Consider the following 21,067-nt stretch of genomic DNA (forward strand, 5'->3'; position numbering starts at 1 on the left):
GAAATTAATAATATTGGGGTAAATGATGTAAATGATATAAGAGAAACAGTGAGTAGTTCTATCACCATCCTCCTCTATCGTTTCATTTACACAAACTGTTTCTAAATAAATTCAAATTATTATTTTTTTATTTTGAAAGTTCTGACCGGAAGTTATTTCTATACTCTTGTCCAATAAGCATGGACCACAGTACAGAAGCTCCCACTTAGATCTCAAACTTCAGTTTGTGGGATTGACACCGACAGAGGCAGCATGTCGTGGCTGTTCGGCTGGGGGAAGGGCTCCAGCCCTCCGCCGGCGGAGGAGCAGATCCTACCTGATGCACCGACAGAAGGGGCCGGTGGAGCACCGGGAGGTCGGGGGGGAGACAAACCCGGGGACAAGTGGAGCAACTTTGACCCGACTGGGCTGGAGAGAGCTGCAAAAGCTGCAAGGGAGCTCGACAAATCACGTGTGTGCTCAGTTTATAGTTACATTTTCCTCCTATTTTCCAATTCTTATGGTGAAAAAGTGATATTTACAAATGTTCTTCACAGCGGTGGACAAACTTTCCCCAATCTTTTCCATTTTGGCCTGAATACCATGCAATATATCAAACTTTAAATCAAATTAGTAGTTGCAAATTTACTGAAAACTGTTGTAAGTGTAAACACTGTAAGTGCCAGGTCGGCATGCACCTGTCAGATAAGATCGATAACATTTAGTTTAATTTGATTTAATGGAACTGTGTGTGCAGGCTGATCAGTTGCTTGTCTCGGTGCAGCAGAGTTTTGGGGGCGTGGCATGTGAGCCAAGAAGAACAAAGTGTCCCTGTTCAGTTCAGCCCCTCTCACCTGTCCCACACATCATGTCCTCCTGTCAGTATGTGCACATGAGCATGCTTTATGCTGTGCACTGTATATGGGGTATTTTTACTCTGTGCCTGTCATGCTGAGGACGTGCATGTTTTGAACGATGGTCACTTCATTGGACACAGCTCTGCACTACACTGTGCTGGACATTTGTGCGTGTTTGAATTGTGCTGTCTGTTAATTAGTTGTCAGTTAAACATGCAAGTTAAGGAAAGTTGCAGTTTCTTGTAAAGCTAGTAAAATACCATACTACTCACACAGGACATGCCAAAGAAGCGCTGGAATTGGCTCGTATGCAGGAGCAGACGGTACAGATGGAGCATCAGAGTAAAGTGAAAGTAGGTGATGCTGTGATTTCCTGACTCTGCTTCTAATTAAAACAATACTAACAAAACTCCCCTAACAGGAGTATGAGGCAGCTCTGGAGCAGCTGAAGGGAGAGCAGATCCAGCTGCAGGGGGAGGAGAGACGCAAAACACTAGCAGAGGAGACGAAGCAGAACCAAGCAGTACGGACATGCCGGAACCAGATATGTGTGCATCCATCTCAAGTTTTTACCTAAACTCAAATTGGTGTGTTTTTTTCGTATCACCTCTAGAGGGCACAATATCAAGACAAGCTTGCTAGACAGAGGTATGATGACCAGCTCAGACAACAGGTAATCCTTTCAAACAGGCACTAAAAATGATCCTCAGCTGTACCTGGACCAGGGTGTTCATCATTTCTTATTTAACTACAGCAATTCCTGAATGAGGACAACATCCGCAAACAAGAGGAATCTGTTATGAAGCAAGAGGCCATGAGGAAAGGTAGAATATCGTTATACAACAAGTTACACGTTCTTGCAAGATATTATGTAAAAACATAATTGTAGTCTTTATTATTATGGTAGGAAGGAGGAGGAAAAACAAACAATGCTGCTTTAACTTGTATTGATGCAGAATCTGTTGATACAGCAACACCAGAGAATAAGAATCAATAAACAACTGGCACAATAAACGGCATACACTGATTATATGGAACAGTTGCTATAGTGTCAATAGAAAGATGTTACACATCACAAATTAGAAAAATGTGTTCCCATATCAGAGGAGCCAAGGGGTACAATGAAACTGTATCTTTAAATCTGTTCAATCCAGTATTTGTGTAGTATTAATTTAGGCCTCACTGATTGAAAGTAGGTCGAATGCTTATCGCTGTCAGAAGTTATCAGAAGCACACAGTTAATAAGCTGTCCCTTTTCTCCACCTCCCAGCTACCATTGAGCATGAAATGGAGCTGCGCCACAAGAATGACCTGCTTCGGGTTGAAGCAGAGGCCAAAGCCCGAGCTCAGGTGGAGCGGGAGAACGCTGATCTGATCAGGGAACAGATCCGCCTGAAAGCTGCTGAACACAGACAAACTGTCCTGGAATCTATAAGGTGAAGCCAAAATGACTTTTCCTTAATCCTCAGAGTAACTGGAACATTCTCTTCTAGTGTCTGTAAAGTAGCTGTTAAAACAAAAGCCCCAGTGGGCTGCAGTGGCAGCAGAGGCAGTCAGTGTGATAATTGTGTTTTGTTCCTGGCAGGACGGCAGGAGCAGTGTTTGGAGAGGGATTCAGGGCCTTCGTCTCTGATTGGGATAGACTCACAGCCACGGTAAATCCATGTCGGAGCCGTCACGCTTTGTCGCACATAAACCACAGGAGGACTGCAGAGTTGTCTTCTGATTTGCTATACTCTACATCATATTTGAAAACGTGTGTTTTTTTTTCTTCCTCCACAGGTTGCTGGATTGACCCTTTTGGCAGCAGGAGTGTATTCTGCAAGGAATGCTACAGCCGTGGCTGGGCGCTACGTAGAGGCTCGTCTGGGCAAACCCTCACTGGTCCGAGAGACCTCCAGGTTGACTGTTGCAGAAGCCGTCAAACATCCGGTCAAGGTCAAAATGTCATCCAAATGTTTTCACATGTGCGTGTTTCATGCTATGACTTTATTGTTTTCCTGATTGTGATTGTCCTTTTCAGACAATCAAGCGTCTGAGAAGCAGACCCCAGGATGCTTTAGAGGGCGTGGTGCTCAGTGTGAGTGGTTTTATCATATTGATATATTAGGCAGTCATTATTCATGGGCTCTGGAGGTGGCTGTTAAAAAAATGCTTCCGTTGGATCTGGTTCACACAGGCAGCTTTGGAGGAACGTGTGAGAGACATTGCCATCGCAACCCGTAACACCAGGCAGAACAAAGGCTTGTACAGAAACATCCTGATGTACGGACCTCCTGGAACCGGAAAGACTCTGTTTGCAAAGGTAAGGCTTCATCTGACTTTGGGCTGTACTCTCTCTGAGCCTTTAATAGAGAGTATAGATTGTCTTTTTCCCTGCATGCATTATATGCATTATATTTCTGTGGCTTATTTTGAGTAAATAAAAATGTGTTATTTTAAATAAAAGTGTTGCTGTATGAATTCAGCATCTTAACATTTGCCTCTCAGAAACTGGCTCTCCACTCAGGGATGGACTATGCCATAATGACAGGTGGGGACGTAGCACCCATGGGGCGCGATGGAGTCACTGCCATGCACAAGGTGTTTGACTGGGCCAACACCAGCAGGCGAGGGTAAGGCACTTTAATGTGCTCCATTACCGACCAATAAATTATCTCTATGATGTGTAGGAGCTGTTAAATATTGACTCTGAAAGTTCAGTAGGATAGACATGCAGAGCCGGTGCTATCTTGCTGGCTAATTACATTAAAAGCCCTAAAGAAAATGAAGCTCTCTCTTTGATGTTCTCTGCAGCCTCTTGCTCTTTGTAGATGAGGCTGATGCCTTCCTGCGTAAGCGAGCCACAGTGAGTTCAGCTGCAGTGCCATATGCATGGTGATGATGCCCTTTTTTTAAATTACATATTCATGATTTTTGCATTGCAGGAAAAAATAAGCGAGGACCTCCGAGCCACCCTCAATGCATTCCTGTACCGCACTGGGGAGCAGAGCAACAAGTTAGTATCTCACTCCATTCGATGTGCATGGCTGGGCGTGAAAAGGTCATCGCCATAACTGAAAAGGTCACTGGCCTGTTCTAAGTAGTCTTTTTTTTACCCTTTCCTCAGGTTCATGCTGGTGCTCGCAAGTAACCAGCCAGAGCAGTTTGACTGGGCCATTAACGACCGCATTGACGAGATTGTAAACTTTGCATTGCCAGGGCTGGAAGAGAGGGAAAGATTGGTTCGCTTGTATTTCGACAAATTTGTGCTTGGTCCTGCCACGGCAGGGAGACAGTGAGTACTCTTACTGTATTTCACTCTAAAGTGAAAAGTATTGGTCCCTAGAGGCAGAACCACTAGCTCAAGTTGCACAGTCATGTGTGTGATGCATTCAACACTGAAGCCACAGTGGTGTCTGACTCTTATTTATTGCTTTTATGAATTGCTGTTTAACTCCTTGCAGGCAGGATGGCTTTAAATCTAGCAAATGTGCACATAATCAGTGCAGGAGACAAGTTAAATTTTGCTTGCATGACAGACCTCCTGTGCTTGAACTCAACAGGAGACTAAAACTGGCTAAGTTTGACTACAGCCAGAAGTGTTCAGACATTGCAAAGAGAGCAGATGGCATGTCTGGTCGTGAAATCTCCAAACTTGGTGTGGCCTGGCAGGTGAATAGAATTGACACAAAAATACAAAATCAACTTACAAGCCAAAAATAAGCTTCTGATAAATGTGTTTTCTGTGAAGGCTGCTGCCTACTCTTCTGAAGATGGAGTTTTGACTGAAGCCATGATTGACGCAAGGGTCGATGATGCCATCAAGCAGCACGCACAGAAAATGGACTGGCTGCTGATGGAAGCAGGTGTTGGGGTTGGCAAGGTCGGTGTACTCCTCCCTAAGGAAATGGCTGCAGGGATCGTGGCTCAGAAGACTGCTTCACTTACACAAAGCGAAGATACAACCCAAATGCTCCCACTGCTTGATGTTATGAGCAGTGCTGCTCAGGCAGAAGCAACCACCCCACCTTCAGACGTGCATGCCGATGTTATAATTCAAGAGGCAGCCACTTTAGTTAAAGAAAGTGAGCTTGCTGCAGCTGCATTAGGAACAGCAATCCAGAAGGAAGCAGAGCTAGTTGAAACAGCTAGTGTTGCTGCCCCCATGCTGCAGGAGGTGGAGGCTGCCCAGGGCTTGTCTGAGGAGATTCCACAAACAGTTGTGGCCCCAGCCTCTGTTTTGGCTGAAGTAAAGGAAACAGAAGTTAGAAAAGCTGAAGATATACCAGTTTCTGTCAGCTCTAATGTCATCCAGGGTCAAGGGGATGCAGCCCAGGATGCTGTTGTTCAGGAAATCACCTCTGTTGGTGGCATAGAAACGGAAGAAATTAAGGCTGCACTAGAAATAGCATCTGATACTGTAAAGATGGCAGAGGATATTGTAACCAATGTAGCTCAAGTGACTGAGTCTGTGGCGAACATAGTAAAGGAAGCTGAATCTATAGCAACTGATGTGGCCAAGGTGACTGATGTGATAGCAACCCTCGCTGAGGAGGTGGAGACAGTTGCCACAAAAGAAGGTGAACCAATGGAACAGGAGGCTGTGAAGGACACCAGTGAAGTTACAGTGCAGTCAGACATTGTTGAAGTGGTTAAAGATGTAGAGACAGAATCAAAGATTTTGGATGTAGATGTTGTTAAAGAGGCTGAACCTGCAGTAACTGAGGATGCTGCCGGTGAAACCCAAACCATAAAATTAGAGTTTGCAGTGGAAACTGAAGCAACATCTCTGGAGGAAACCAAGCTGACAGTCACCACACCAGATGTTTCTAAGGAAACAAAGGACCAACCAGATAAAGTTGCAGAACCTCAAACTGATACCACTGCTTCAGAGGAAGCTAAAGAAGCTCAGATAATGGTGGCAGAGAGTGTTACAGAGCCTTTACTCACAGAGACTGCTGCCACTGAGGCTGTGCCGGTCTCCACCGAAGCACAAATACTAGCAGCAGAAATTGCAATAGAAACTAAGACCTCAGTGGTACCTGAAGAGGCTCAGACTGAGGCTTCAGACTTGACCATTGCAGCAGTGGAAACAGAGACTGTCAAAGAACCTTTACCTACAGAGGCTGCTGCCAAGGAATCACAAGTCATCACAGCAGAGGTTTCCAAGGAAGCAGAACTTCTAGCTGGTCAAGAAATAGAAAGTGAGGCCACATGCTCATCAGTAACCACAGAGATTCCGATTGTGTCTGCCAGCCTTGCCGTGGAGACTGCAGAAACTGAGCCTTTACCTGCAGAGACTGCTGCTATGGAGTCTGCGGAGGTTTCCATGAATGCAGATGTATTACCAAGTCAAGCAACCCCGGAAAGTGCCATAGAAATGGAAGCCTTAGATGTACCCAAGCAGGGTCAGACTGTGTCTGCAGATTTAATGTTAGAGACTGTGGAAACAGAGTCTGTCAAAGAGCCTTTACCTACAAAGACTGATGCCAAGGAAGCAGAACTTCTGCCTAGTCAAGAAATTGAAAGTGAGGCCACATGCTCATCAGTAACTAAAGATACGCCAACTGTAGCTGCAGACTTTGCTGTGGAGGCTGCAGAAACTAAGCCTATACCTGCAGAGACTGCTGCTATGGAGTCTGCAGAGGTTTCCATGAATGCAGACGTATTACCAAGTCAAGCAACCCCAGAAAGTGCCATAGAAACTGAAGCCTTAGAGGTAACAAAGCAGGGTCAGACTGTGGCGGCAGATTTACTGTCAGAGACTGTGGAAACAGAGTCTGTCAAAGAGCCTTTACCTGCAAAGACTGATGCCAAGGAAGTCGGCACAGCAGAGGTTTCCAAGGAAGCAGAACTTCTACCTGGTCAAGAAATTGCCACAGTAACCACAGAGAAACTGACTGTAGCTGAAGACTTTGCCTTGGAGACTGCAGAAACTGAGCCTTTACCTGCAGAGACTGCTCCTACAGCAGCCACAGAGGTTTCAGTTGAAATAGGAGTCCCACCAAGTACAGTAATCCAAACAGAAGACATTGTACAAACTGAAGAACCTGCCTCTGAGGTAGCTAAACTGGCCCAGACAGTGTCTGACTTGGACAGTGCAGTTGCCAAGAAAGTGGAGGTTTCCAAGGAAGAAGTCCTCTCAACCACAGAGGCCGATGCTGTGGTTACAAAGGATGTAAAATTACCTGAAAGTTGTGAGGTTGCTGCCAAGAGTGTAGAGAACAAACCAGCAGAGGCTGCACAGAAGGCAGAGGCCGTGGTAACTGAAACACCTGATGAGAAGGACTTGGTAGCTGTTCCCAGCAGCCGTCTTCAAACGAAGGTAGATACAGAGGTAGCTGCGTCTCAAACTCCCAGCAACGAAGAAGCAGAACCCAAACAGAGTGGGACACCTTCTGCAGGCAAACAGAGAAAAGATGCAAGTGACAAATCTAATCCAACAAAATAATCACCGAGAGCTTTGATCAGATAATGTTGATGAGATAAATAAGGAGATGCAATCCTTAAACTACTGAGCCTTGACTTAGATTTTTCCTCTATTGGTATGATTATTCTCAGTAAAAGATGTTAACTACGATATAAAAATGACAGCATTCTTTGTTTGGTATAATCCGGTGGCATTGCCATTTGTTTTCTTGCCCGGTCCTTCTTAGCAACAATTTTTTTAAGTTTAATAATCATTGGACATTTACAATCTGTAAATTTGATATTGTTGGATTTGTTTATGCTCATTCGACAACACACTTTATGTCACTAGTTGCCATTGATTCAAGAATAGAAGTCATTACTACTTTTACAGACCTGTTTAAAAGGACACCTTCCCCCTATCTGTGACAGGCAACACCACTTGTTCTGGTTAGGACAGGTTGTGTGTACATGTGGCAGGCTGTATTTAAGATGATTGAAGGACATGTGTCTGCTAAAGAATACTTGATTAAAGTACAAGTAGTCCTTTTCTGTGCCCCGTCTTCCTCTGGAACATCTCATAATGTACCACTGGACAATAGTGGAGGACTTTTCTCAGTTTCATCTGGCTCTTGTTGGCACCATTAGTCATTTCAGAAGTACTGTTAGTCACTGCTTTTGAAATTTCTTTTTGAATTCTAATAAACCAAACTGAAGTTGTCAGCAGGACCTCTCTGTATAATCAGCGTGTTGGTTTGTTGGTGCTCTGAAATAGCCTCTCACTATGAGAACATGTTCTTGTATGATTGGAATGACACAATCAAACATCAGAGGTCACTGTTGTGCTTCAATGGCACTTTTAATAAAACAGACATTTCATCCTCACAACAGCAATGTCTGGACAGAGAGGACGAGGGGGGGCTGGGTGAGGGTTCCCTCTGCTGATAGGCTGGTTGCTCCTGATAAGTGAGAGGGAATTGGATAAAGAAAATTGAACTGCACTGTTGAGCACAGTGTGTGTGTATATATATGTGTGTGTTGAACTGACTCATCTTGGCTGGCATTTACTTCTCCTCCCGTGACTACTAAACAATGATAATTTAGCAAAGAGAACCCCAACCTCAACCGGTACTCGCTCCCCTCCCCCTCACATATTTACAGGAAAAATTAATACATTCAGTTAATTCACTAAGTAACAAAGCTAATTAATCTGTGTTTTTAGCAGAAATCACATGGTTTCACATCCAGTTTTCAAACAGGCTTGTCTTTCTGTTCCATTCCTATAATCTTTACCCACACAGTCCATCTTTAGGTTTTCTATTGATAAACGACTCACACAAAAATCCCCCCCACGCACCCCCCTTTTAAAGACTGTTAAATCCCACTTGCCCATATTTATAACTATTTACAGAAGCAGCAGTCTAACCGTCACAAAAAACCCACCCACCCACCAGTCTCATTCGCCCCACCAAATGCCCACAAGGTCCCCATCCCACCTGATAGAGAAAAAAAAAATATCATGACACCCATCTTGCTGCCCCCGGTCCATACACTGCCCACATCTTACCCTGTTCTAAAAGAGCATGCCAAGTTTAACAATGAACACAGAAAATGTCTCTATACAGAAAAAACACCCCCTAAAAATGTTTTTCTTTCTTCTTCCTCCCACAATGGTGGACATGGACATAAGACAAGATTTCAGTGGCAACAAATAATCGTCATCTTGCTCCATTTGGGGATTTTTTTTTAAGTGCTGACAGGGACTGTGTTTAGTCATAAGAAAGTCCTGTCATGGGGGATTAAGAGGGCCATGGTATGAAGAGTGGGAGGGCAGTTTTCCAGGGTCTCTGAGGCAACAGTTGGCCATGGGGCAGGCTAGGAAGTTGGGAGGTGAAGTGTTTAGGAGGAGAGGGGTCAGAAGGTTTTAGGGGGAAAAGGAAGTGGTCTAGATTATTTTTTTGTTGGTTTTGTTGTTTGGGTTTTTTGTTGTTGTTGTTGTTATTGTTGTTGTTTTAGAGTCAGAGGTGGCGGGGACTGGGGTGGCCGTTGTGGTAGAGCTTCTGCTTGATGTGGACCATGTTGCCGCTGGAGTCTTCCAGCTGTCTGAGCTGGGCTCGGCGACGGAGGTCTCGAAGATTGCAGAATTGGGGCAGCCATGACCAGGATGGAGTATCTGAAAGAGAAGGAGACAAGAAACAACAGCAGGGAGGTTAGAAGAGAGAGTCCACAGCCATATTCACCTGCAACTACATGCAACATCTGCATAATCTGCTATAAATTAAAGATTTAATCCCACATTTTGGCACCAAACTCTGATGTACTGCACATCTTTTACATACAAATAAGTCAAGATGATGTTAAAGGCAACCAAGTGGTAAAGACATATTTATGTAAATTATTATTTAAAATTTGTTTTGCAATTAATTTATCACATTATATTACATTTTAAACATACTAACATGTTTATTTGGATAAAAATGGGTCAGTAAGACTGTAAAAACATCTCCATAAAGGGAGGGTGTCTGCATCACAAAGTATTAAGATGACACAGTAATCAACCATTGTACTCGGTCTAATGACTATATGGTTGTATTGTTGAGGAACAATCTCGTTGTGCAGATGTGCAGACATGAGAAAAAACAACTGAATGTCGGCTTTTCGAAGACGGCCTAGCCGAGTAGCTTGACAACACACTCATGAGATCAAGACGCACAATAGTGTGAAATCCTTCTTAGCCTGGTTTTCTGGCTCTAAATCCAGTTAGAAGCAGAGAAGACACATCAACAAGCGGGAGGACTGAGCTCTGCTGTTTTCTGCTTTATAATAGGAATGAGTCTGTTTTTCAACCTGAAAAGAAATCTGAGCTAAATGTTGAATGTGTTTTTTGATGGCCAAGTGTCAAAGTGTGCAGAGGAATGGAGCTTTACATGTTTAAATATTAAAAGCAGGTCTTCTGTTTTTAGAGTCCAGGGTGCAACAAAAAAAAGAGAGAGAGAAATGAACTCGGCACACGGAGTGAAAAAGCTGCTTTTTAATGTCTTTTCAGCTGCAGCTCCATCACAACTTTTAATTCTGGGGAGTAGGGGTTGGATTTTTTTTCTACAGTGAGGCCAGAGTGACAGACACGAGATAAAAGATTGAAGTGTTGGAATATTGGATGAGAATGGTATCAATCTCTTCAAGTGCACCATGGCGTTGCCCTTCACATTTACTGCTGCACATGTGACTGTGTCCTGGCCTTTTTTCTTTACACTCAAAAGAACTGATTCTTTTTTTTCTCCTGTCTTTGACCAATTAGCAGCTATCATGCAGGACAGTGGCAAGTGGGGATTTCATGAATGTGAAGGTGTACAACATGAACCGGGGAATGGCGGAGCAGACATTCATGCTTGTCAGGTTATAAACCGGAGCAGGGTCCACAGAGATGGCAGAGAGAGAGGAGAGGGAAGGAGGGGAGAGCCCCAGACAGCAAACCCGGTATAGCAAATGGCCCCGCTAGAGGATGAGCAAGAGGAGAGTGGGGAGGCGGAGGTGGAGGTGGGGGGGGGGGGGGGGGGGTGAGGTGAGGAGGAATAGAGAGAGAGAGAGAGAGAGGGAGTTATTTATAGCCGTGAATGGGTATGCTGTCCACAAGGACTGCTCTGAAGGGTATCCAAAGGAAAAGGGGCAACGAAGACAGGTTTCTCTCATTTGAATAAAAGGATGGAGATGGAGCTGGAGTCAGGAGGAATGATAATGTGAGGCAGAAAATGGGAGGCAGAGATACAATTGTTATGGTCTTTTCGAGCAAAGGGAAGCACAAAAAAGGGGTGAGGGGTACGGGTGTGTGTGTGTGTGTCTGTGTGTGAAGGGGGGTGGGGGGTGTTAATGCTAAGTCATCACTTTCTCCATTTTTGAGATGTTTTTCTATCCCCAGTGTCTTTGTGAAACAGACTATCATGCAAATCAAAGATTAGAGGGGGAAAGAATGTAGTTGCAGCAGGAAGCAATGTAAAGGAAATGGCCAGGAGTAGATTCAATAAGTGAAGAGGGAGGAGCCAGAGATGGAATTAGGAGAAGAAGGAAGCAATGGGAATCAATGTGCATCTCAATGCACTGTGTGTGTATGTGTGTGTGTTTCTCACTTGCCATTCCAGCTGCTCTCTCTTATTCTATTTATAGCTCGGGAGGAAAGAGAGTGTGTGTGGATGTGTGTGTGTGTGTGTGTGTGTGAGTGGGGGTGGGGATGTGACAGCATCTCCATCCTGTCCCCCATCCCCTCCACACACACACACACACACACACACACACACACACACACACACACCCTTCCTTCTACGCTTTGTCAGCCTCACCTTCACTCCTCATCTCAGGAAGACTAAACGGGTCTGACCTAGCACCACCATCACAATCCACACACACACACAGCAGTGAGGGGCTTTCCCTCCCAGTGCAAAAGAAGAATCCTATAACCCCTACTCTATAAATGCTGCTAATGAATATGGATGCTTCCTTTTCCCTGGGTGTTTTTTTTATGATGATGTATTTTTCACTGTTGTATCAATGCACCAAAGAAAACAGCATTGTCTGGCTCACTGCTGCAAACCCCGTCTACACTTCAGTGCAAAACAGCAGCTTGTTTATTACAGCTGCAAATAAAATCCAGAAAAAAAACACATGACACAAGCCTAAATGGCTGCACTTCTGAGAATCAACTGTCATTCTCTGATTGCTGCTTGACACTCTCTGCATCCTGCCTGAGGAGCTTTTCCACGGCAGTCCCAGTATCCAGGTCACATATCACCTACTTTATCCTTAAAACTGAAGATCCAGGCCACCTCCACGTCACAGGCTGGCCCCGACACTCGGTGCACAGTAGAGTATTCCTGCTGCTGTTTTCAACAACATTATTGCAATATCAAAAGAAACGTTTGTTAGTGTTTCACTGCCTGAGTTTGATCCTGGCAAGGTGGGAAAATCCTAAAAAAAACCCATCATGACTGTGAGAAACACTGTAATCTAGGATGCTAATAGTCCGCTCATCATGGAGCATCTTCCCTGGGAACACAGAGGTGAATGTGACAGATTTCATGCTGCCATGTCATGATTTCACATGTCTGTACTATAATAGCGCTAATCTCACTGGAAACCTTATCCTTATATATATATGCTTGTACAGCCCTGCTAAACCATAACTGTACACTACATGCTCTCATTAAATCTGCTGCATTCTTTTTCTTTTTGCTAACATGCATCCTTCATCCGTCAGCACAGAAAATGAGGAGATATTTCACAGAGCATGTGCTGACGGAAGACAGGAAATTAAGAGGCAACTTTCACACTCAGCTGGGTTTAAACACACTGTATGTGGGATTGTGGCATTCACTACAGCACAGCAGATGGTGGGAGTGAAGTCACATCTCAATCTCTGTCTCTATCCGAGCCTGGTTTGAACCAGTCTTAGTGGCTGCTGCGTATATTTGTGTATTCAGATATCAGTTATATTTATTTAGTCACACCAAAGGAACATTTGATTAAAACAGGTTTTCTCATTGGATTTTCAGAAAGTTCTGTTTATTCATGCATGCTATCACCAGTGTGAATAGATAGTTTTCTTATTTTCACATGCAAACATTATGTATACATGTAAAGTACTACAGTTGTTAATGCAAGGTGCATAAGGCATCATCATAAAATTCGTGTTTTCATGTTAACACTCCCCGTTCTGGCTGATTTTAGATCAGATATGTTATTTAGAACATTAGCCGTTTCTTTTGCTGATTATACTTATGTTATAAAAGGGATTTGTGAAATAATCTTGCTGAAAAGTATTAACGTTTGTTTATATTTTTGCAATAATCCACATGCAGAGAAAAAAGAAAATCCCTTTGCAGGTTTGTGGAAGGATGCAGGGAGATGCTAACTTCTCCCTGGTCTACAAAAATGCATTATCCCCTATTGCACATTTCCCTGTGTGAGACTGGCAGATGAGTCTCAGGGACATACGGCTACTCAGACAGATGTAACATTGTTAGTTAACAGCGCTGCACAGCTGTGATAAAACCACAGAGCGAGCCGTGTTCAGGCTGCCTCGCTCTCCTTTGTTTGTGCAGGTATGGTGTGCTTTCCACTCCGTTTCTATTACGCACACACAACGTGACACATGCTGACTTGAACTGACAGCTGTGTGTTCTAAACATCACACAAACCAGTAGCACAGACACAGACATCTAAAGGAAATAAGTCACCTGTCTTGGCTGAATTCATGTGGAAAAGTCACTGCCTCTGAAAAGATTAACTTAATTGACTGATATTGATTCCACGTCGTACCAGCGTCCTCATATGCATCCTGCTCTCCTTTTAAAAAGGTTTCCTGACCTTACTCCTGCACAGCCAAATGGAGCGCAGCCATTTTTTTTTTATTTTTTTAGTCCAGTGACCTTATGTAAATCATACAATAGCTCTGCTCACACCAAGTCAAAACACCTGTCTTAGGTGTGCAGGCCCCTCAAAGCCCAATGAAGAGTCACCTCCACCTGTGCTTCCCCCTGTTAAATCCTGCATGCAGTCAGTAAGATCCACACGTGCGTGACTCAACAATCTGCTCCAAAAGCAGGATTGAAGAAGTCATGATAGCATCTCAAAAGTGATGGAAGTAGAAATGGTGACGCATCCTCTGTCTATGCTATGATTACATTGTTCCACCCAAAGCTAAAGAAAAGAAAAATACCCCTACCAACACCACTACAGCTCTGTTTCCTTAACACATCGCAATACCTTTGGTCCATCTGTGATATAAAAATGACAAGTTGTAGTTTTACAGTGACTTATTTCCTGGCCCAGTGCAGTGGCTGGTTGCTAGGCAACTAGAGTTTCTACTAAAGCTACACCCCAAACAATTATTTTAAGGCTACAGGCACACCAATGTGTTTTAGTTTCAAAGCAGTGATTTAAAATGAAAACACATCAGCTGACAACAATGTGTGACAAAAAGATACAAAATCATCACAAATGGCCTCCTGTGCAGGTAGGCAGTATAGTTTCCTGTAAAATTGAACTGAACTACAGAAAGATCTGCAACATAAGTTAATTATTATTCATCTTGAATTGAACATTAACCACTTGTCACGGCTGATGCGTGTTTTTCTGACTGAGAAACATGTGATGGAGATAGTATAACAATAACAATAACAAACAAGAGAGAATGATGAGACATATAGCATCAGAGATTGGTGGATACATCTACACATTTTTTAAGTTCTGGAGAAGGTCATGCATGTTTTGGAAGGCCTGGTTGTTGTGCAGGATCAAACATCAACATACTACATTGCTGCTAGGCTAATCATACTCTCCAAGAGAACAGTGATTACTCAAATTTACCTTCACAGCATGACCGTCAACTGAAGAACTGATTTTATGGTTTTAAGTACATTTATTTGATTGGTTAACCCATTGTAAGCCTGATTGCTACTTGAGATCCACTTTCAGAGCTGCTTGAGTGATTAGCAGGTCTTGGTGGGCCTCACAGCTATCAGTGCATCTCAGGCTCACACTTATTATTAGCTTTATATTAAGTAAAGTTAATTACCCTTTAAATGTTGTGTTATTAATCTTCATTGATGCTCAGATAAACATTTAGCCATAAGGATTTTCACCTAAGGAGAAGTAAGATGAGGCTATTATGCTAGTGCAGGTGCACTTTTTTAAGTGACTACATATGCTGAAAGTTTTTAGTTCCAAATGTCCACATGTCCTCATGTCCTTTTTCTGTTTCTAGAGCTTATTATCTGAAAAGATCCACGAGTACAACACTTATAAAGAGCCAAGAAGATGACCGCCGCCACCGCCACCACATAAGAGACCTGATTGCCAAGATCTATGACATGATCATGACAGATGGATGAATAACACTGTTTCTATCTCTTCCAGCAACATGTCCATGCAATCATTCACAACAAATTCCAACTGATCATGGTGTCAAATTGCTGGATCCTGATGAGAAGAGGACTCAAAACAACCTGTCGAGGGTCAGTGTGCCATTTTTAAAGCAGATCCAGAGATTTCTCCAGCAATTTGTAACCAGAAACTGAGAATGAGGTCCACAGGCTGGGTGATGGCCTCCATTTTCTGGGATGCAAAGCAAGTTCTGAAAAGGGTCACGCTGTTACAGGGGCCACACTAACTTTCTTTCTTAGGCCAAAAACAGATCAATAATCTGTTTTTTTTTTTTTAAATCAATGGACACTGGATAAATCCTAATTTAGCGCAATCCAGAGGAAACAGGTGTTTTTATTTCATTTTATTTCACTGCTTTAAACAAGTGCATTGTTCCCAATGAGACCTCAGAATAAGAGGTAAGTAGCACAGCTGCCATGTGAGTTTTTTCTCTCTCATACATAATGGTTAAACACACTTTACATAAAAAAGCGTAAATGTATTTAGACTGTCCTAAAATGAAGAAAGCCATTTAAATTTAGTGTCCTGTCAGCTGATGCATATGATTCATCACACAGTGGGAAGGTCTAACTGTGATTTTCTCGGAGGTTTTTTATGAACTGAGGGGGAAAAAAATCAGAGAAAAGAGCCAAAAATGGGCCAAGCAGTGGGGGGAAGGTCATTTTCCGGAGCTCCACCAACTGCTGTGTTAACCTGGCAAGTGCTTAGAGATGCAGACACATGGTGGATAATACACATGCTGACATGTCTGCATTCAGGCTTTCTGCTAACACCAGATTGCCAGCACCTGTCAAACAAGGATTATTTAAATTGTTTTTTTTTCTTTTTGTGCATTCAGCCTATACAGAGAAGGATTTCTATTTAAGAATTCACAAGTTCATGTGTATAGCTGCAGTGGATAAACAGACATCCAGCTTACCGTAGTAGCGGCTCGCCCTCCAGGCCCTGACGGCACAGTGTAGGACTCCGTCGAGCCACAACAGCAACCAGCTGATGCAGAATCCCAGCAGGAGCCCCAGCATCAAGTCCATCTCCTGCTTGGTCACACTGTCACTCACGAAGTAGTTCTCTGAGGAGTCCACCAACGAATGGTCCCCATCGTATGGGATTACATAGTGGACATGATGCCTTGGGGGGAGGGAGGACAGACAGGCAAAGTGATGGAAGTGTTAGATGTGTCCAGAGATTTCTAAATTTTAATAAAATTGCACTAATCCGCACTTTGCTGGAAACCCCTGAAGCCTTCTGTGGGACCCCTGGGTCTCCACAAGCTGCACTTTAGGCAGAAAAGTTTATGGCTGAGTTGTTATTTTAAATTTGCAGAAACAGCTCAGAGGATGAAAAGAGGCCTTCCTCTCTCAGTGACGACAGCTGAGGTGCCTCACTGGGAAGATTCTTCCCTTTTTTTAGCTGCTTAACTATACTATACTATATAGATTAGATGCACGTTTCAGAGTAAATCATAAAAATTCCTTTTATGTAATTAATTGCCTGTAACAGTGTAAGTGTACTTGAATTTTTCATGTTTTGTGTTAATTGTATTGTATTTTGCTAATAAGAGTACTTAAGTTTGTAACATGTGTTGTGTTTCTCTCCTGCATTGCTTACAATATAAATGAATAGTGTGAATATAACATACATTTTTTTCCACTATGGATTCTGCATTTTTCAGACCTGGACACAAAATCAGCGGACTGTTCTTGTTCTACTATTTATACCCATATTATGTTAACCTGGTATTTTTTTAAGCCAAAAAAATATCATTGATAACAAAAAAGGTTCATGCCTGGTTAAGTCAAAGTCAAAGTTAAACTGATGTTTTAATCTACAGCAATTCAGTCACTAAGTACCTTAAGTGATTTACAGCAGAAGCCACATGGGGGATCAAACCTCCATCACTCCACATCACTAAGCCCTGAAGGCACAGGCCCAGTGATGCCAATACATTTGTTTCTTGCACAATGTGTGGCGATAGCCCCTAAACGTTTTCCTTCTGCTGCCTCTGTTCACCTCCACCCTAGGAATCCATGTGTGCACCTTCCCCTTTGAACAAGAATATCAAAATACATCAGTAACTGCATTAAGGTTAAGACTCTGTGTCTATACCCTCTGCCACAGAGGCAGATATTGCAGAGAGGCAACAGCTAGTATCCAAATCAGAGCATGGAGGCTGCCAAAAAAAAAATGACACTGGCTGTGTCCTCGAGCCTGATAAGGTGAGCACTGTGGGCGTCCCGACACCTCCATGCCTCATGGATGGAAGGGCAGGAAGGCGAAGCCCAGCTCTCTTCTGTTCATCCATGTATCCCACGTTTCTGCTGTTTGTGTGAAAACAGATGACTGACTCATTCAGGAGAGTTTCCAGGTCAGTGAAAGACTCTGTGTGGTTACAGTAACCTGAACACTAACAGGAAGACCAAGGGTTTGACTGTGCATACCGTCCGGTAGATATATATTTTCAAGGTGCATTATCTTTGTGGCATTACAGATACAGATGAAGAAATCACTGCTCAGTTTGCGGTTTTATCCCAAAATCTGCCTCCACTATGTTTTTTTATAGCACATCACATTCATTAGAACAACTTTATCCCAAGAATAATCTGTGTATGATGACCCATTTCTGAATTTAAGGTATCTTATGAACTAACACATCAACCCCCTCACTGCAGTATGCACACTATACACTGCTGTTTTGTTCCAGCTTGCACACAAAAAAATCCCAACTCCTAACTGTTGCCTGCAGACCATGAGCCAATCAGGATCTAATAGAGGTCAATACAGGTGTGATAAAAGGATTCTTACTCTAAATCTGGCACTGTGTGTGTGTGTGTGGGTGTGTGGGTTTAAAGGCAACGATAATGACTGAATCCTAATTAATATATTAATGAGTGTCTTGCTGCTGTTTTCCACACATCAAACCCGTTCTGACTGTGACAGCAAACACAGCAGGTACAGGCTGATGAGCCGCGGTCAGCCACACAGCGCTTCTTAAGCCATATAACCACCTCACTTCAGCGCTCATATGTTCATAATTGGCCCAGCAGGTTTATATTCTCTCCGACGCCGTGTAGGCCTGTGTGGATCGCGCAGCGCACTTGATGCTCAGATTGTTTTTGAATGGCCTTACATTGCTCATAGTTCATTACCTATTTATGGCTCCGACACACACCTTCGTGTATGCAGCAAAACCGAATTCCTTCCATTAAAAAAGAACACACATACACACAGAGAGAGAGCGCGATGCCTGTCTGTTCTGTTCATAATAATAAAAACCTGTATGAAAACAGCAGCCGCCGTGTCGGAGCACAGACAGGCTGATTCCAGGCTGTGCTCTGCGGGGCTTCACCGCCACATATCTTCGAGGCCTCTTCACACAATTAAACGTTGACGGGTAAAAAACACACACACATAGACGGGAGCACACGACACCGTGTTTATCCCTGATTTTCTAGAGGATGGTGGTATTTACCTTCCACAGTTGCAGTGACAGACGCGGTCCTCCCCTCGTAGATGCGGTAAGATGTAGTTGTGAAAGCGATCCAGTAGTGCGTTCATGTCCATTAAACAGGCTATCGCCTGCAAAGAACCATGCCAGTCAGCTGGGACATGTCAAGCAACAGCATAGGCTACACACAACTAGTCATTCTTTACGTTACTATGACTCTAAATAATAATGATAATAAAAGAGCATGAAGAAAAGACTGTCTTGGCAGATCCTGCCCATTCCAGGAGGAGGACTCCTGCCTCCAAACGGACTTATTTATTTATGACAGCAGGTAATTATAGGTAGGCTAACCCACTTCCACATGTCAATGATAGGACTGCTCAAATGTAGGCTGTTCTCTCTACATGTGATGAAATGCTCATTAAATACAAGCTTCAGTGATGAATAGAGAAGCATTGGCCGCTGTGGCTGAGGGAGGTGAGGGTGTCTTACCATTACAACTGAAGCACCAAGAATCATAAAAATCATGGTGGTTGTGATCATATGCATCAAAACTTCCAAACTGGCCGCCGTCCTGTAGCCCGGGCTTCTACCCGCGGCAGTGGAGACGCTCCGGGTGGGCTCTGGGCGCTCTGTCCCGGCAGGAGCCGCTCATGGAGCCGCCGCGCCGCTCCTGGCTCCCCGTTCCTTCAAACTACCCGGTCTCCCTCCGTCCCCTCCTACAAGCCGCTCTCTCAGCCCTCACTGCGCCCTCTCCATCCAACCATCCGAGTAATCCCCCTCCTCCCGATCAGTCGGCTGCGGCTGCCGCTTGATCCAAAGAGGCAGTCCTCTAATTACCGATGCAAAAGTGCTACCTTCTTCTTCCAGAGACGCTACTATCTCTCTCCCGGTTTTAAAAAAACAGACACACAGAAAAGAAATGAATGGATTCCTTGATATCCTTTCAAATGTGCCTCGGTATCCTCTCCCCCCCCTTCCAAGTTATTCCAAACCGGTTTGCGCTCTAATGCCGGTGACTCCTGTCCTCCATCTGAGAAAACGGCCGATCTCTCTCTCAGCCTGGATGTTTCACAGAGCTGCACCAACTCCTCTCACGGCCATCGCCCTCTTCTTTCTCGGAATGCTTGATAACATCGACATGAGGTCCAGATAGCTCCAGTCAGGAACTAGACCCACCCTGCGCCCCGAGTCCAGTCCGAATCCAGCAACGGCAGCTGCATCAACGCCCGGAGCCAGACACGCATGATTATCCCATCCTGGCTTCCAGCAGCTACACGAGCATCCACTCCCACCTCTAGCCAGAGAGCGTGTGCGTGCGTGTGCACGCGCGTGCGTGTGTGCGCAAGAGAGCGTATATAGTGGGCGGTGTGAGAGGCAAGAACTGCAAACTGGCTTTACTGTAGGCCTACAGGCTGATTGTAGTGGATACCTGCAAGATGCACTGGGCTCCAGTAAGGGACCCTCCTGGTGATTTAATAACCTCCCTCACCACACACACACACACATATACACCATTCCCTGCATACTTTACCTTAACTAACTGACCATGGCGTTTGTCCACAATTGCATTGAGCATCCACAATTACCTGGCCTGAGTTCTGCTGTGTGTGTACCCAAACAGGAGTCCAGTGTTAGATCCTTGCTTTCAATATCATACATGCCATTGCTGCTGCTCTGTCAATGATCCTTCTCAATTTTTCCCTTTTTTTGCTTATATGTACTTGTATATGTACATATATGTTTGCATATATACTATGTTCACTGACTCAAAGATTAAAATACACTCTAAACTTTGAAATATGAGCAGTTTAGCCATGTTATTAAGAATTTAAGAAAAATAGGCCAACCGTTCAAGCATGTCTCAAATTCATCTACAAAAATAAAGTAAACAGAAATGTGTCATATTAGTCAGTGACATACATTGTCTTCTTTATCATTTAGTAAAATGTAGAGAAAGCTATCAATAGCCATGCTTTTCATCTTTGTTGTTGATTTGGAACATCTGCTCTGGTCACCCACAGGCTCACTGCTGATGTTTTTTTTCCCTGCCTCCCCCTGTGTAGACACAAGCTGAACACAAGTGGTGCAGGCACTAATTAAAATCTGCAGGGGGCAGAATGGGGCTAATATAAACATTTAACAGTAAAAGAAGCTGAAACCTGAACTGTTTCAATCATAGGTGTAGCTGCAACAACAATGATGAATGCAATTTAACTAAAGTGGTGAGCCTAAGATCTCTAACATTAAAGCAAAACTTGAGTTTGTGAGACTCCAACCAATAAAAAAACCCTTTTATAGCAATGCTGACGCAGTCAGTAAAGCTCGTGAAGATGTCTTGCTAAAAAAAAACATCAGTCATATGATAGTGCTTTGAAATGATGCCTGATATTTGGTCAAGAAAAGAAACAATTTGTTGTGCTCTGATGGTTTTTATACACACTCACACACTACATAGATG

At 43.7% G+C, this 21,067-nt stretch overlaps 2 protein-coding genes across 2 annotated transcripts; one reads left to right on the top strand and one right to left on the bottom strand.

The window, feature by feature from the left end:
• Positions 1 to 190: 190 nt before the first annotated feature.
• Positions 191 to 7,952, top strand: LOC114438919 (nascent polypeptide-associated complex subunit alpha, muscle-specific form-like). Its single transcript, XM_028410567.1, has 16 exons — positions 191 to 451; positions 1,113 to 1,189; positions 1,258 to 1,359; positions 1,450 to 1,509; positions 1,591 to 1,660; positions 2,107 to 2,272; positions 2,422 to 2,491; positions 2,619 to 2,774; positions 2,860 to 2,916; positions 3,016 to 3,141; positions 3,327 to 3,451; positions 3,633 to 3,684; positions 3,764 to 3,834; positions 3,946 to 4,113; positions 4,382 to 4,490; positions 4,570 to 7,952. The coding sequence occupies exons 1-16, from the start codon at positions 253 to 255 to the stop codon at positions 7,267 to 7,269; spliced, it is 4,308 nt and encodes a 1,435-aa protein (XP_028266368.1). The 5' UTR covers positions 191 to 252; the 3' UTR covers positions 7,270 to 7,952.
• An 803-nt stretch (positions 7,953 to 8,755) lies between these two features.
• On the bottom strand, positions 8,756 to 19,857 carry tmem240a (transmembrane protein 240a). Its single transcript, XM_028410397.1, has 4 exons — positions 19,099 to 19,857; positions 18,631 to 18,737; positions 16,081 to 16,289; positions 8,756 to 9,399 (listed from the first exon to the last, which is right to left on the bottom strand). Exons 1-4 carry the CDS (start codon positions 19,153 to 19,155, stop codon positions 9,245 to 9,247), a joined length of 528 nt encoding a protein of 175 aa, XP_028266198.1. The 5' UTR covers positions 19,156 to 19,857; the 3' UTR covers positions 8,756 to 9,244.
• Between the last annotated feature and the right edge of the window lie 1,210 nt (positions 19,858 to 21,067).

This window comes from Parambassis ranga, chromosome 7 (genome assembly GCF_900634625.1).
Source record: "Parambassis ranga chromosome 7, fParRan2.1, whole genome shotgun sequence".
NCBI lineage: Eukaryota > Metazoa > Chordata > Actinopteri > Ambassidae > Parambassis > Parambassis ranga.

What these genes read in the sequence shown, in the direction of transcription:
- tmem240a (XM_028410397.1), bottom strand. Translation starts at nt 19,155, where the DNA reads ATGCATATGATCACAACCACCATGATTTTTATGATTCTTGGTGCTTCA. An exon ending in TTGGTGCTTCAGTTGTAATG is followed by an intron (nt 18,738 to 19,098) that starts GTAAGACACCCT and finishes GGTTCTTTGCAG; the next exon opens with GCGATAGCCTGTTTAATGGA. An exon ending in GAGGGCGAGCCGCTACTACG is followed by an intron (nt 9,400 to 16,080) that starts GTAAGCTGGATG and finishes CTTCTCTTTCAG; the next exon opens with ATACTCCATCCTGGTCATGG.
- LOC114438919 (XM_028410567.1), top strand. Translation starts at nt 253, where the DNA reads ATGTCGTGGCTGTTCGGCTGGGGGAAGGGCTCCAGCCCTCCGCCGGCG. An exon ending in TCCTGCGTAAGCGAGCCACA is followed by an intron (nt 3,685 to 3,763) that starts GTGAGTTCAGCT and finishes TTTGCATTGCAG; the next exon opens with GAAAAAATAAGCGAGGACCT. An exon ending in AACTTGGTGTGGCCTGGCAG is followed by an intron (nt 4,491 to 4,569) that starts GTGAATAGAATT and finishes TTTTCTGTGAAG; the next exon opens with GCTGCTGCCTACTCTTCTGA.